The following is a 12,994-nucleotide window of genomic DNA, read 5'->3' on the forward strand; positions in this document are numbered from 1 at the left end:
CAGCATATTGGATCTTTACTCAAGCAAATTCCAGCCAGCACAAGCAGAGTTTTCCGAAGTACTGACTGAATAAAATACAAAGAAGGACCACAGGATTTGGCCTTACAGAACATGGAAGAGTGTGGAATATGACCTAGGGGATATACCTATGACCAACTTAGATTTTCAAACAGCCGCAGGGCAGTGTAGAGGTTATGGTGCCATATAGAAAGCTACATTTCCATGCCAATAGGATTTAGCACTGCAGTGTGGAAGTATGTTTGCCAGTGATCATATGGTGGATTCCTGATCTGCTCTTAATTTGTTGCACAGGCCCTCCAGTAAACGTCAGCTGCAACATTTTCATCAACAGCTTTGGTTCTATTGCAGAAACTACTATGGTAAGTAAAATTAAGTATAGCTGTTCAACTTGTTCGGTCACGTTCTACTTCCAGTGCATGTGGCAAGTTTCCAAACTGCTCTTATTCTGCTAAAGGAGATGGTTGCTCCTCTGTTCCTGGATTGTATTTGAAGGGTGATTAAATTAAAGGCTTTAGTGTACAAGATTTTCATTGTTCAAAGACTAAGATCTTGTATGATCTGTATGCATCTGCACGTAAACATAGGCATTTGAATAGGCAACAATAAGAGGCTGACGTTCTCAGAAGAGTATACAGAAGTAAGGAAACAAGAAAAATATTGTTCTTAGTACCACTTGCAAAAGGCTTGACCAAGCCACATAGTTCAGAGATGCACCCAAGATTTCTAAAAATTCAAGAGCATTTAGATTTGGGATTTTGAATTAGCCCATTGTAGAGTTAAGGGGCAGCAGCTCAATTCAGATCCAATCTGAACCAAACCTCAAATTCCCCAAAATTGGAGAGGGTTTTCACATATGGCTTTTCTTTGGAGCCATTGTCTGCACACAAAAAAATTAAAATGCATTTATTCAGAATCAACATTTGCAAGGTTTTGCAAGCTCAGACCATCTTTGGGGGAAATTAACCAACATTGCTAATAGCTGTATCCAATTTGTAAGGAGCTAGAAGGAGACAATCATGAGGAAAGGAGATAATAGTCTTTAGATGGAGCAATTAAAGATCAGTTGCGACATAATCAGTGAACATCAAACCAAGGCTCTGGAGGTACAATGCCATCCCTCTGTATTAATTAAAGATAATTCAGAAATATGATGTTCAATTACTCTTTTTGTAAGTCTCTCTCTATAGAAGGATGTTGATTGAAGTATGTAAAATTGTCCTGTGCATTTAGAACAGCATTTTACACTGGGGTCACTTTCATTGCCTTTAGTGGAGTTACTCTAGATTTACACCAGAAATCAGAGGAGAATCAAGCGCTATTTATGCTTCGTTACAGTACAGCAGAATTTGTAGCTCAGTATTCTTTCTAATGCAATGTACATTTAGTCCTATTACTAGACACGTGTTGGCACTGATTATTTTTGGTCTAAATTCTTAAGGAAATAAAATCCTTAGATGGAGGGCAGCACTTGTCAATAACATCTCAAATCCTAAAAGCACATTATATTGTAGTGTGCCTAAACTTACCACATTTGTTTGCAGATTCATTTGCAGAATAAATTACAAATCCCTAGACATTTCTATTTGTCCACGAATTGGAGAATGGAACTATTACTAACGTGTTATTTTATTGGATAACTTCATTGGGCATGATGTGGATAAGCAAATCATGATGTGGACCCTGTCTCCATAAAATTCAGTGGAGCCATCCCATCGAATGGCAGAGGAGATAGGGCAAGCCCGCAATAGCCCTCCCTGTGCAATATACAGAAAGACATCATGCAGTGCAGCCTTCTCTCATAACGTTCCTGTTATATATTGCTCCCCAAGGCATTTCACAATCCACTGAAACAATCCCAAGGCACCCTGGTGAACTGGATATGCCATAAAAGGAATGTGTCTTAAGCCTAGCCCAACAAAGAGAAACACAATGCAGACCCCTTGAACACACTGTGGGGATCTGCTCTGTTCTGCAGGGTCCACCATTTTGGAACCCATTCCTCTGAAGAAAAGATCCCCACTACCACTTGGAAAGCGTAGGTTTGAGTGCCTCTGGGAACTCAAGGCAACAGATGTTGATTCTTCTCAAGCAAGCATCAAAAAGCAGAAGTGTAGCACTGGAGAGCAGCTGTTAGAACTCCCCATCACCCTGCTAATAAGCTGGCCCCCACCCCTCCAGCTGTTTTTTTAAATGTAGCAGATTAGCTAGATTGCATGAATGGCATCCTCTCCAAACTGGGCTGGGAGGATGAAAGTTCCATTTCACAGAGGATTTTGAGATTTCAAAATGCGGCTTATCCTGAATCAGTACAAAACCAGAAAATGTCACAGTTCTCCACACAGGAAAATGCCAATCAAAAGCTTGCTTCTCGTCAGCCAGAATGTTTCATTTCAAACTAACCAGAATGTTTTGATTTCCGCTTTTGTACTTTGTGCAATATAATCCATTACAACAAAATAACCCTTTGAAATGGAAAGTAGCTCCAAAACGAAAAATCAAAATATTTTGGTCTGAAAATGTTGAAACTGGACATTTTGATGCTATCTGAACATTCCCCCCTCCCACCGTCCCTAATTTTCTTCTGAAACTATATTCTGGCAAAATCGACCCGATTATGTGAAGCATTTCAGTGTTGACAAAACTGTGTATTCCAACAGCATATTCTTGTCAAAATTTCTCCAGCCAGCTTTACTCAAAACAACTACAGAGACCTGCTTGTGACTGGGTAAGCCATGGTCTACACTAGGGGGAGGGATCAATCTAAGTTACGCAACTTCAGCTACATGAATAACGTAGCTGAAGCCAACGTGCTTAGATCTACTTACTCACTGGTCAGTCGACAGCTGACACTCCCACATTGACTCCGCCTGTGCCTCTTGCTCTGGTGGAGTACCAGAGTCAACGGGAAAGCGCTCAGCAGTCGATTTATCGCACCTAGATTAGATGCAATAAATTGACCCCCGCTGGATCAATCACTGCCTGTCAATCCAGCAGTTAATGAAGACCAGTGGCTCTCAAACTAGGGCCGCTGCTTGTTCAGGGAAAGCCCCTGGTGGGCCGGGCTGGTTTGTTTACCTGCCGCATCCACACTTTCAGCCGATCGCAGCTCCAAGTGGCTGCGGTTCGCCACTCCAGGCCAATGGGGGTGGCGTGAAGTGGCGGCCAGTATGTCTCTTGGCCCAAGCCACTTCCTGCAGCTTCCATTGGCCTGGAGGAGTGAACTGTGGCCACTGGGAGCTGCGATCGGCCAAACCTGCAGATGCGGCAGGTAAACAAACAGTCCCAGCCCACCAGAGGCTTTCCTTGAACAAGCAGTGGCCCTGGTTTGAGAACCACTGATGTAGACAAGCTCTAAGTCTAAAGTGGCGGCTACATGAATGGGGAAGTGGTTTTGCCACACCTGCAGCTCAAGTCCCAGCACCCCTCTCAAGTAACAGTGTAACTGAGATGAGTGAGCATGGCTCTTTGTCACCAGTCCAGAGGCTGGTCCACATGGAGGCTAGAGGCTGCTACCACTAGAGCTGGTGGGGGAAAAAATTTCCATGAAAAAATTGCAAAAGAAAATCACTTTAATTGCATTCAAAATTTTTCACTTTTTTCCCAACAGAAACGGAGAATTAAAAACAAAAATTTTGAAAAGAAAACAAAAATTGTTCCCCCCTTTTTTTGTCATTTCTTTTTACTCCCTTTTTTCACATTAGAAAAGTGTAGAGTTGGGCAAAGGTCTTGGGGGGAGGGGATTTCAAAGGTGAGAGAAAGTATCAACTATTAGTTTTTAAAAAAATGGGAAAAATTAAATGAGAAAATAATTCCCTCCATCCACTGAGTTGAAACAAAATATTATTTTAAAAATTCAACATTTTTTATTTTTAAATGTTTTTTCCAAAACCAAAAAATTGGTAAACTTTTTTCGTGAAAAAAAAATTAAATTTTTGACTTAACTCCATTTTTCAAAGAAAACAAGTCAACCAGCCTTGACTCTGGCCTCCAGCTAAGGGACTTAATTATTTTGCTGGAGTAGTGCAGGCTCAAGCTTTTAGCCCTGATGGTCACAGGTTCAAATCCCACTGTTGACCCAAATAGGACTGGTTATGGTAGCATTGTAGAATCACTGGCCAAACAAAACAAGAAAGCTCAGTGTTCAAGGGATGCTACAGCTAAAGTCTCCTGGATGGCTGGATCACTCTAGCATGCTGTAAGAAGTAACCACATCGCTGGTACCCAGGGAAGCTTAACCACATAGATCTATCAATTCATTTAATTAGAGAGATCTTTAAAATATGTTTTGGGACTTTTAGTTCACACATAAGCCATTACTGTTGACATTTAAAAACTCTAGAGACAGGCTCCATAGCCCACAAATCAGTGGGGATCATTACTGTCAACATGCATACCGCTAATGAGATCACCAGTTCACAGCTGAGGGCACGATAGCAGAGTGAGAAGAAACAGAGAAGTATGGAAAAGGGCAACAGGGAAGAGAAGATACAGGGGCAGGGTTTAGCTACATGGAGAAGTTGTGAAACTCCAGTTTCCACTGATTAGAAAAGTGAGTGGCAAGAAGGAAGGTAATAAAGGGGCAGCACATTTGAAGAGCAATCAGCCTTCCATGAACTCTCTAATGGGAGCTCAAAGGGCAAGAAGTGCAGAGGTGAAATGTTCAGGGAGGTTAGGAGAACACATGGAGGGAAATTAATATGTGGAATGGACTCCCAAAGGCAGAGCCAGATTCAGGGCATGATCCTTCAAGGTCAGTAGAGATGAGAGTCCTCAGCACCTTGCAGAACGAGAACCCAATCAAATATAGACATAGACACAGGAACCATAAGTATGCACAATGCCTTGTGATTGATAGGATACTGTTATAGTGTGAGAGGTTGTCCTCTTGCAGCTTGAGGTTTATATCACTGCTCCATCAGTCCTGCTCTTAATCCAGCCAAAGGATAAGAGAAGCAGCAATTGGGAACATATTCAACATAGAATTAAACAATCACTTTGAGGAGAAAAACATTAAAGGGTACAGTCGGATGGGTCTAGATGGCCTCCTTCTGTCCAGAAATATTGCAATAGAATTCTGTATTTAATAAGCTAGAAGATGCTGAATGTTGCGGTATTTGCAGACTGAGGAATCTAAACAGAACAGCAAATATCTCATTCAGAACGGAAATAGAAACCAAACTCTTCATGAATTGAGTGGGCTGAGTTTAGTAACGAGTTATAAATGAGAGTTTAAGAGAAAGATCATGCTCTGACATTTGGGATTCTGATTCTCCACAGCCCCCTTTGCATATATATATTTTTCAGCTGTTTAACGGAATTGCACACAGGATTCATACCATTTGAAAAGGGCAAACTAAACGTAACCTTATAGCTAACTGCAGCAAAACTATATCCACTAAGCAAGTATCTAATAAGGGCACAAGACCCTGGAGGGTGCAACCATCCAGCTGTAATATAGTTGTTTGTATAGTTCCTGCACAGATGACTTCAATCGGACAATGAATCATTTCTGTAAATGAGTTTAAACAAGCAACCACAACTTCACCAGCCTCAATCCAGCATACACTGTTGATGAAACACTGGGAGAAACTATTGACCCAGTGGCCACGTTCTGACCTCAGATCCATAGCTTCTGAGGTCAACATGAGTTAGGAGTATCTGCAGACAGAACTGGACTCAGTTGTGTAAGTAACAAGCAGGGCAGCGAAAAAACAGTGAAAAGCGTTTTGTGACATTTCTCTCTTTTTTTTTTCAATTTCAATTTCATACATGCAACATTTTTACTTTTCAAAACATGTCCAGAACTGGAACTTTTTACTCAAAATGTGCAGATATTCAAAAATTCCAAAACATTAGTCCCTCCCAAACCAAGATTTCTAATTTTGAAATTCAAAATACCAAAAATGCTGAGGAGATCATTTCTAACCAACCAGGGAGGGGAATGGTGAATTCTCAGAAGGTATTTTTCAGTAAATCAGTTTATTTGTATGAAAATCACAAACAAATGCAAAAACCACCAATGCAGAGGGCTCTCCTATTTTGCTGTGAATATTTTGCACAGCGAGTGTAATTGTTTGGAGTTACCAACTCAGTGAATTACCAGCGCAGAGAGAGCTTTCAAATATGCCTCTGTATTTTATACCAGGAGTTTGGGTTAATTTTTCATATCAGTAATCTTTCTTCAGCTCTGTATTTACAGTTTCTTTATAGTAAGATATACTGATTTGCACCTCTGATTTTACTACAAAAATTATTTTCTAATGTAAAAGCTGAGGTTAGGAAGAGCCTCTTTTGAGTGAGATGCTTTATGGTATACATCCTGCCTCTAGCTCACAGCCTGAGTAACCAGGGGAGGAATCCTTCCAGGCCACTCCTGGGGCTTCCCACATACACACACTTTGCATTGGGAATAGTCTGTGCATCTGCCTAGTTGTAAAGCCACAAGGTCCAACACTTCCCCCACCCCTGCATTGCCATTGAATGAAACTGGTCGGAGCTACACTTTTGTCACATGCAGCTCTCATGCCTTTTGTGTACTCCAGACATTCTTCCCCTCCTCTCCATCCTTTTTCCTCTCATACCTGTTCCACTGCAGGCACAGGTTCGACCATGGTCACAGAAAGTAAGGATTGGGCTTGCCACTCTGTGAGTGCCCATGAGGCTGTGTCAGGCTGCCCTTCTCTTATGTATATCGAAAAAGAGAGCACTGCTGTATTCTACAGCCATAAATGAAACCACAAGAGCTTACGGTAGGAGTGCTGGGGTGGTTACTTGGTTATTATATGGAGACATACCTATCTCATAGAACTAGAAAAGTCATGGAGTCCAGTCCCCTGCCTTCACAGCAGGACCAAGTACTGTCTCTGACAGATTTTTGGCCCGAGATGCCTAAATGGCCCCCTCAAGTATTGAGCTCACAACCCTGGGTTTAAGCAGGCAAATGCTCAAATCATTGAGCTATCCCTGCCCCCCACTAATAGAGAGCAATGCAGTGGTGGTGGGTTTCGGGAATATTTTTAATTGGGGGGGTCACTTTTTTTTGAAATTCACAGGAAAGGGATCAAGGCTCAATGGTCTAGAACCTGGCGAATTTAGATACAGTAACACTCTCTTTGCAGCCAGATTATAATGAAAGTCCTGAGCTGCTTCAGTGCAAAAGTCCATTCCAATTATCGAGAGACAAGGTGGGTGAGGCGATATCTTTTACTGGACAGGTTTTTGTTGGTGAGAGAGACACGCTTTCAAAAACCCTTTACTTCAGGTGTGGGAGGAGCGCTGTGTAAGCTCAAAAGCCTGTCTCTCTAATAGGTTGGGACCAACAAAGCTATAACAACGCTGCATTCCAAGTATAGGCAGCCTTGTCTCGTAGAGTGAAGCAGATTTGTGGGTTTCTTTAGATTACTTCACTCTAATAGGTCCCATTGTACTTGAAGTCAGATGAATGTGTCACCACTGGACTCCCTTTTATGAAATCCAAATAATACCAGCCAGCCTGGTGTTTCATTTTTCCTTCCGGTTCTGTTGATGCAATGTAGGATTCTCGCTTGTCTTTGCACCTTTTGGGGGGACGGGGGCTGAATGAACTTCTGTTGCTCCCTGTGGAATGTCCCTCATTGGAGGTTTTTAGGAACAGGTTAGACAAACCTCTGTCGGGAATGGTCTAGTTATTATTTAGTCTTGGAGAACCTACTGAGGTCCCTTCCAATCCTACACTTCTATGATTCTACTTGATGTAACTAGTGGCAGTAAATAATACTGACACAGCACAGATATTTAAAGAAAGAGACCAAAGGTACATAGTTACTGTGTTACATACACACTGTTTCAGATGGGGTTATTTGCTGATGCTTGGAGTGATGCATCCAGCTGATTGTGCATATAGCAGATAGGGTCGTTCATCTGAAGATCCCCACGCTATTTGCAAATATTAAACCTCAGATCAGCCCTGGGAGGAAGGTACTATTTAGCCATGCTACAAATGGAGAAGTACATATAGAGATTTGTCCACACTCACATAGCAAACTAGCGGCAGATCTGGCTAGAGAGCAGAACTGGTGGGGAAAAAAAAAATCAACAAAATATTTCCACTGAAAAATGCTGTTTCGTCAAAACCAAAGTGGTTTGTGGCTGGCGATGGACCAACTTCCATATGAAATTTTCATCTAAAAGCTTTCTGAGTTAGAGACACAATAGAGTGCTCACCTGGGATGTAGGAGACAGCTGTGCTGGATTCAGAGCTGGGACTTGAATCCAGGAATCCTTGAGTGTACTCACAACTGGGCAATAAGGCACCTCTCCCTCCCCCCCTAAGAGTTGTTCTACTATATATAAATATCCATTGGGCCAGAGAGAGACTGACTACAGCCTGGTGCTTAGGGCACTCACCTTGCAGAGCGGGAACCTGACCCTAGGTCACCTACATTACAGGTGAAGGCCCAAATCCCTGGGCTATTAGCTATTCTGAGATGTGGCTCTGTCTCTGTCTCTCATCCAGCCTTGGGATGGAAAGTCCTGAACTCCCATGCTCATAATCTAAGCTCTGGAAAACAGTCCTTTCATTTAGCAGTAAGAAGGTGGGTGTGAGACACTATAACCAGGTGCACTCTTGTGCTCAGCATCTTTATCTGGTTACTATTCCTTTCTAGTATCCATAATTTTATAAGCCCTGTTGAGCATTCCTTACCCACCGGCCTTCATCACTTTCTTGGACTGAATTTTGCAGCCTGTAATGAATGTGCAGAATTAAAAATAAACCTTCCCCGGTCACACTACCTAATAAGAGAGAAGTGGGTAACGCACTGCCCTTGGGGAGTGCTGTAACCCCTGCCTAGTGGTGCCAGGAGCCCATTCCCTTTTGGGGATATAAGAATGGCCCAAAATAAAAAGCCTTCCCCCTAGTTCCTCTACAGTCCAAGCAGGGCAGCAACATGTCTCCCAGGGTTGCGTCCAGCCTTCTTCCATGCTGGCCATGCCTTTCCTCTCCCTGCACGGATGCATGTCAGGAGCACGAAACAGTTTAATGAGCCCCAGCTGAGCCTTCTCCTCAGTCATGGAACCCTTTCCTGTCTGGTTCCAAACTCCAGCAGGAACCCAGAAATGACAATAGAGCCAGTCACACTGCACAGGTTTCATTGAGGGCAGAATCCAGACCATGGTATTTAAATAAGGCTATTTGAAGCTGCAGACCCCACAGTCATTGCCTGGAAGCTTTAGCCAACTCCCTTGCAAGAAACTGACTGGTTGCTGTTGGTTATTTCCCACCCTAGATGCGTCCATTCCAGCCTGCCATTCCTGAGCAAGCTCAGAGAAAATCTAGCCAAAGGCCCACTACAAATTTATCTAATTTAAGCCAGTACCTAGATTCAACATAATCTGGATTCAGACCAGGACATGGAAAGGCAACAGCTTCAGTGGCACTGATAGATGATCTCCTGCTGTCAATAGACAGAGGGGCAGACATCCATTCTCATCCTCCTGGACCTCTCTGCCGCATTCAATACTGCTGAGATACTGCTCTCTCATATGACAGAGGTGGCCAGACCCACAGCAGGGAGATGAAATGGTCTGAGTCTTTCCTGGATGGGTGCAGCCAATGAGAAGTGATGAGAAACAGAGGTCAGTCGTTTCACTTAATTCCCTACGAGAAGGACAGTGATAAGTGTGGTATAAGAACCCATATAGAATAGAACTAGGGCATCATGGAATTTTTTTGTTCTCGGGTGAGGCTTCTCCATCACACTGCCAAGTCCTGTCATACCTGGACTACGTTCCAGAAAAGGACATTCATTTTCATTTGGCTCGTGGTCAAGTTTGCCTACAAAACCATCCCACCTGCCATCCTTCTACTTCCAGCCTCCTCCCACCCTGTAGCATCCATTGGACAGTTAGTCTGAAGCCGTTCTTGGCTCGATTTCCTTTCTTCCTGGTGACTTTTGGAGCTGCAGCTATGAATTTAACCCAGTAGCACGAACTCTGAGTAACACAAACCCTTGTTGCGGGGTTTGGTTCATTTTCCACAAGGCTGAGCACACTCTGGGCAGCTGCTGCTGAAGTTCCTTCCAAACATGGATTTGACTCATGTCGTACATGAAATAGACGCCACGATGGAGCTGACCTGCTAGCGTTCCGCTGGTTTGCAGCTGAATAAGCAAAACAGCCTTTTGCTTTCTGCCTATTAGACTAATTACATTGATTTTCCCTGAGTGCAACCACCACTGAGCTTTACAAACAGAAAGGGGGGAAATCAATGTATGCAACCAGTTCAGATTGCTACTGTGTGCAATGAATTCAGGGCTATTTTCTATCTGTTCTCCTTTTCTTCTCTTTCCTTCTTTCAGATTTATATGATTGTTAGTTCTGCACAAGGCTGCTCATTATTAGCTGGCCACAGCTATTTCCCATTTTTCTAGAGACACGTTATCTTGGGGAGAAGGAGATGGATAATGAAGTGAGAAAGACCCACCAGAACTTGTAAAGGTGACATCCTGGCTCTCCCCAGAAGGGGAAAGAATCCAATTTTATTCATATTCAGAAATCTATTCCCTTTAACTTAATCAAGAATTGGCCTATGTGCTGTTGGCAAAATTACAAGGTCATTAGTAGCTTCCATGCACAAAGGGTGTGTATGGGGCAGTCTTAAAACTGATTTCTAAAAGAGCTTTGGTAACTGACTGCCCTAATCAAAACTATAGGACACATCCACTGTGTCATCTTCTAATCTTGCCCCAGGGTAATCAGACTGTAAATCATGTTTACGCAATAATAGCAGCTGATCCCTCAGGCTGAGTCAGCTCATTTGGTAGCATTCTTATCCCTGGGACAAGAGATTATATCGGTTCAGATTTCTGATCAGAACTCCGTCTTAGGCACAGCACTGCAAATTGAGCTGTTGCACTGTCAGAGATGCAATCTTTAAGGGAGGATCTTGCGTTCTACAGGTGGGCTTTAAAGAACAGATGGCAGACTCACGGAATAACCCCACAGTCCTGGCAAACACTGCCTCACAGGAAAAAATGCAAACAAATTGGTTCAAATGTTCAAGTTGAGCATTAGACACTGATGAGCCCATAATGGTTGGTGTGCACATAGTTAATTCATTGCCAGTATCTGACTCTCAGCTTTGCAAAATGCTTCAGGCTACTTCAGGTAAGAAAGGCACTAAATAAAACCATGGCCCTGATACTAACAATTAGTTTGGCCAAGGGCAGTGAAATTGGTTTTTGACATGCCACTCCTCAGGCACTGTCTGCCAAGGTACTTGGAGCTTTTATCGCCTACCTGAGTCCGTTCTCTCTCTCTCTCATTTCAATCTGTCTGCTTCGTTTCTCATGCAAAAGGCAGGGAATGGGACAGATGGCCTTGGGAAGCCATTGGGTCAGAAACAGAGAAAACATGTTGCCCCATTATTGTCCAGCAGAACCAGTCATGAATGTGAGCTAGAGATCAACAACCAGTTTGGTCTGGAGAACCCAGGAGAGCTGTGAGACATGAAGGTTATGGGACAAATGATATTTCTAAAGGGACACAGGGCAACGAAATCACATAGCCTATAAAATCGATACCATTCGGTATGAGTGATGGTTGAAGAGGAGAACCAAATGTACTAGCTTAGGAGCTAGAGAGGGGTCTCGAATGACATCACCCCATGCTGCCCCTCCACCCACCTCACAGGAGAAAGTCTCAGAGGAAAAGGCTTGGAGGGAGATTGGCTGAGACTAGTGCCAGAGCTTTAATGTTTATGAACATGTAATATGGATCATCCTCCTTAGGGCTCACTCTCGCTAACATCATTGTTGGGCTTTTTTCTCTTTTAAATGTCCTTCTGGAAATGGAATTTGCGGTCTCTGTCATCCGATTGCCAATTGCCGCCACAGCTGCAGACAGCCCTGTGGCACCACCACCATCCTAGTTAGAAAGAGTGGCAGGTTTTTGCCCTGCGTGGCCCAAATCCTGGAGCCCTCGGTGTTAAGAACTATCTGACCTCCGCAATTAAAGTGCTTCAGCAGTGAGAGGAAGGATGGTCTTATGGCTAAGAAATTAGACTGGGCTTCAGAAGATGAGTGTTCAATTCCTAGCTCTGTCACACAGATTTCCTGTGGGATCTTGGGCATGTCACTCTCCTCAATGCTATTTATTTTGCCTATTTTGATTGAACATCTCTGCCTTGAAGAGTTGTCTCTTACCACGTGTTTGTACAGTGGGGTTCCAATCATGATTAGTGCGGCCTCAACACAAGTAACTTGATAGAGCCGTGTTGATTCATTATAAAATGGATAATATCTACAAAGAACCTATGTAAAAGTGAGACTATAGATAGAGCCCCATCCCAACAGACATTGCAGGGATGGACACCTTGTGTTCTTAAGTGATCCTTTCCTCTATTCACAATCAATGCTAAGGATGGTAATAAACTCTGAACAAAGGAAGGGTTGTCATGGAGCAGGAGCATTGAGGATGATGAAGTAAAAAGGGGAGAAATGTGGGGTCCTGGTGGATTCCCTCTCAGCAAGAAGGTAGCATGCCTACAAATAACAAGGGGGTGGAATACTGAATACAATTGCTTTCTCTGCCCTCCCCTTAATCCTCCACAAGATGCATCTTGCAAATATAATTCCAGCCCTCGACACACTCAGTAAATGAACCATATTTTAGTAGCCCTGGAGAATTAGTGAGAGTGTAGGTTCAGTAGCAGACCCTGGAATGGAACTTTTCTCTTCAAGCTAAATGCACAATAGCAGTGGTTTTCAATCTGGGGTCCAGAGACTATGTCTAAGATTTCCAAAGGGATCCGCACCTCGATTTGAAATTTTGTAGGGGTCCGCAAATGAAAGAGAGCTTGAAAACCACTGCCCTATAGCACTGGTGAGGCTGTAGCTATGGATTCAGGGATCACTGCAGCAGAGCAGGTGTCGTGGACAGCAGCTGTTTGCCCATCATTGTGTCTTTTGTCTACAGAGCTAAAAATACAAGAAAA

General features: G+C 43.2%; 1 protein-coding gene across 2 annotated transcripts in view; it reads left to right on the forward strand.

The window, feature by feature from the left end:
• Positions 1 to 12,994, forward strand: part of GLRA1 (glycine receptor alpha 1) — a 68,667-nt gene that overhangs the window by 35,702 nt on the left and 19,971 nt on the right. For both annotated transcript variants that reach the window (XM_030572755.1, XM_030572756.1), the window contains exon 3: positions 313 to 380. In XM_030572755.1, the coding sequence (XP_030428615.1) occupies positions 313 to 380 (68 nt within the window). The remainder of the gene's footprint in view (positions 1 to 312; positions 381 to 12,994) is intronic.

Source organism: Gopherus evgoodei, chromosome 8 (assembly GCF_007399415.2).
Source record: "Gopherus evgoodei ecotype Sinaloan lineage chromosome 8, rGopEvg1_v1.p, whole genome shotgun sequence".
NCBI lineage: Eukaryota > Metazoa > Chordata > Testudines > Testudinidae > Gopherus > Gopherus evgoodei.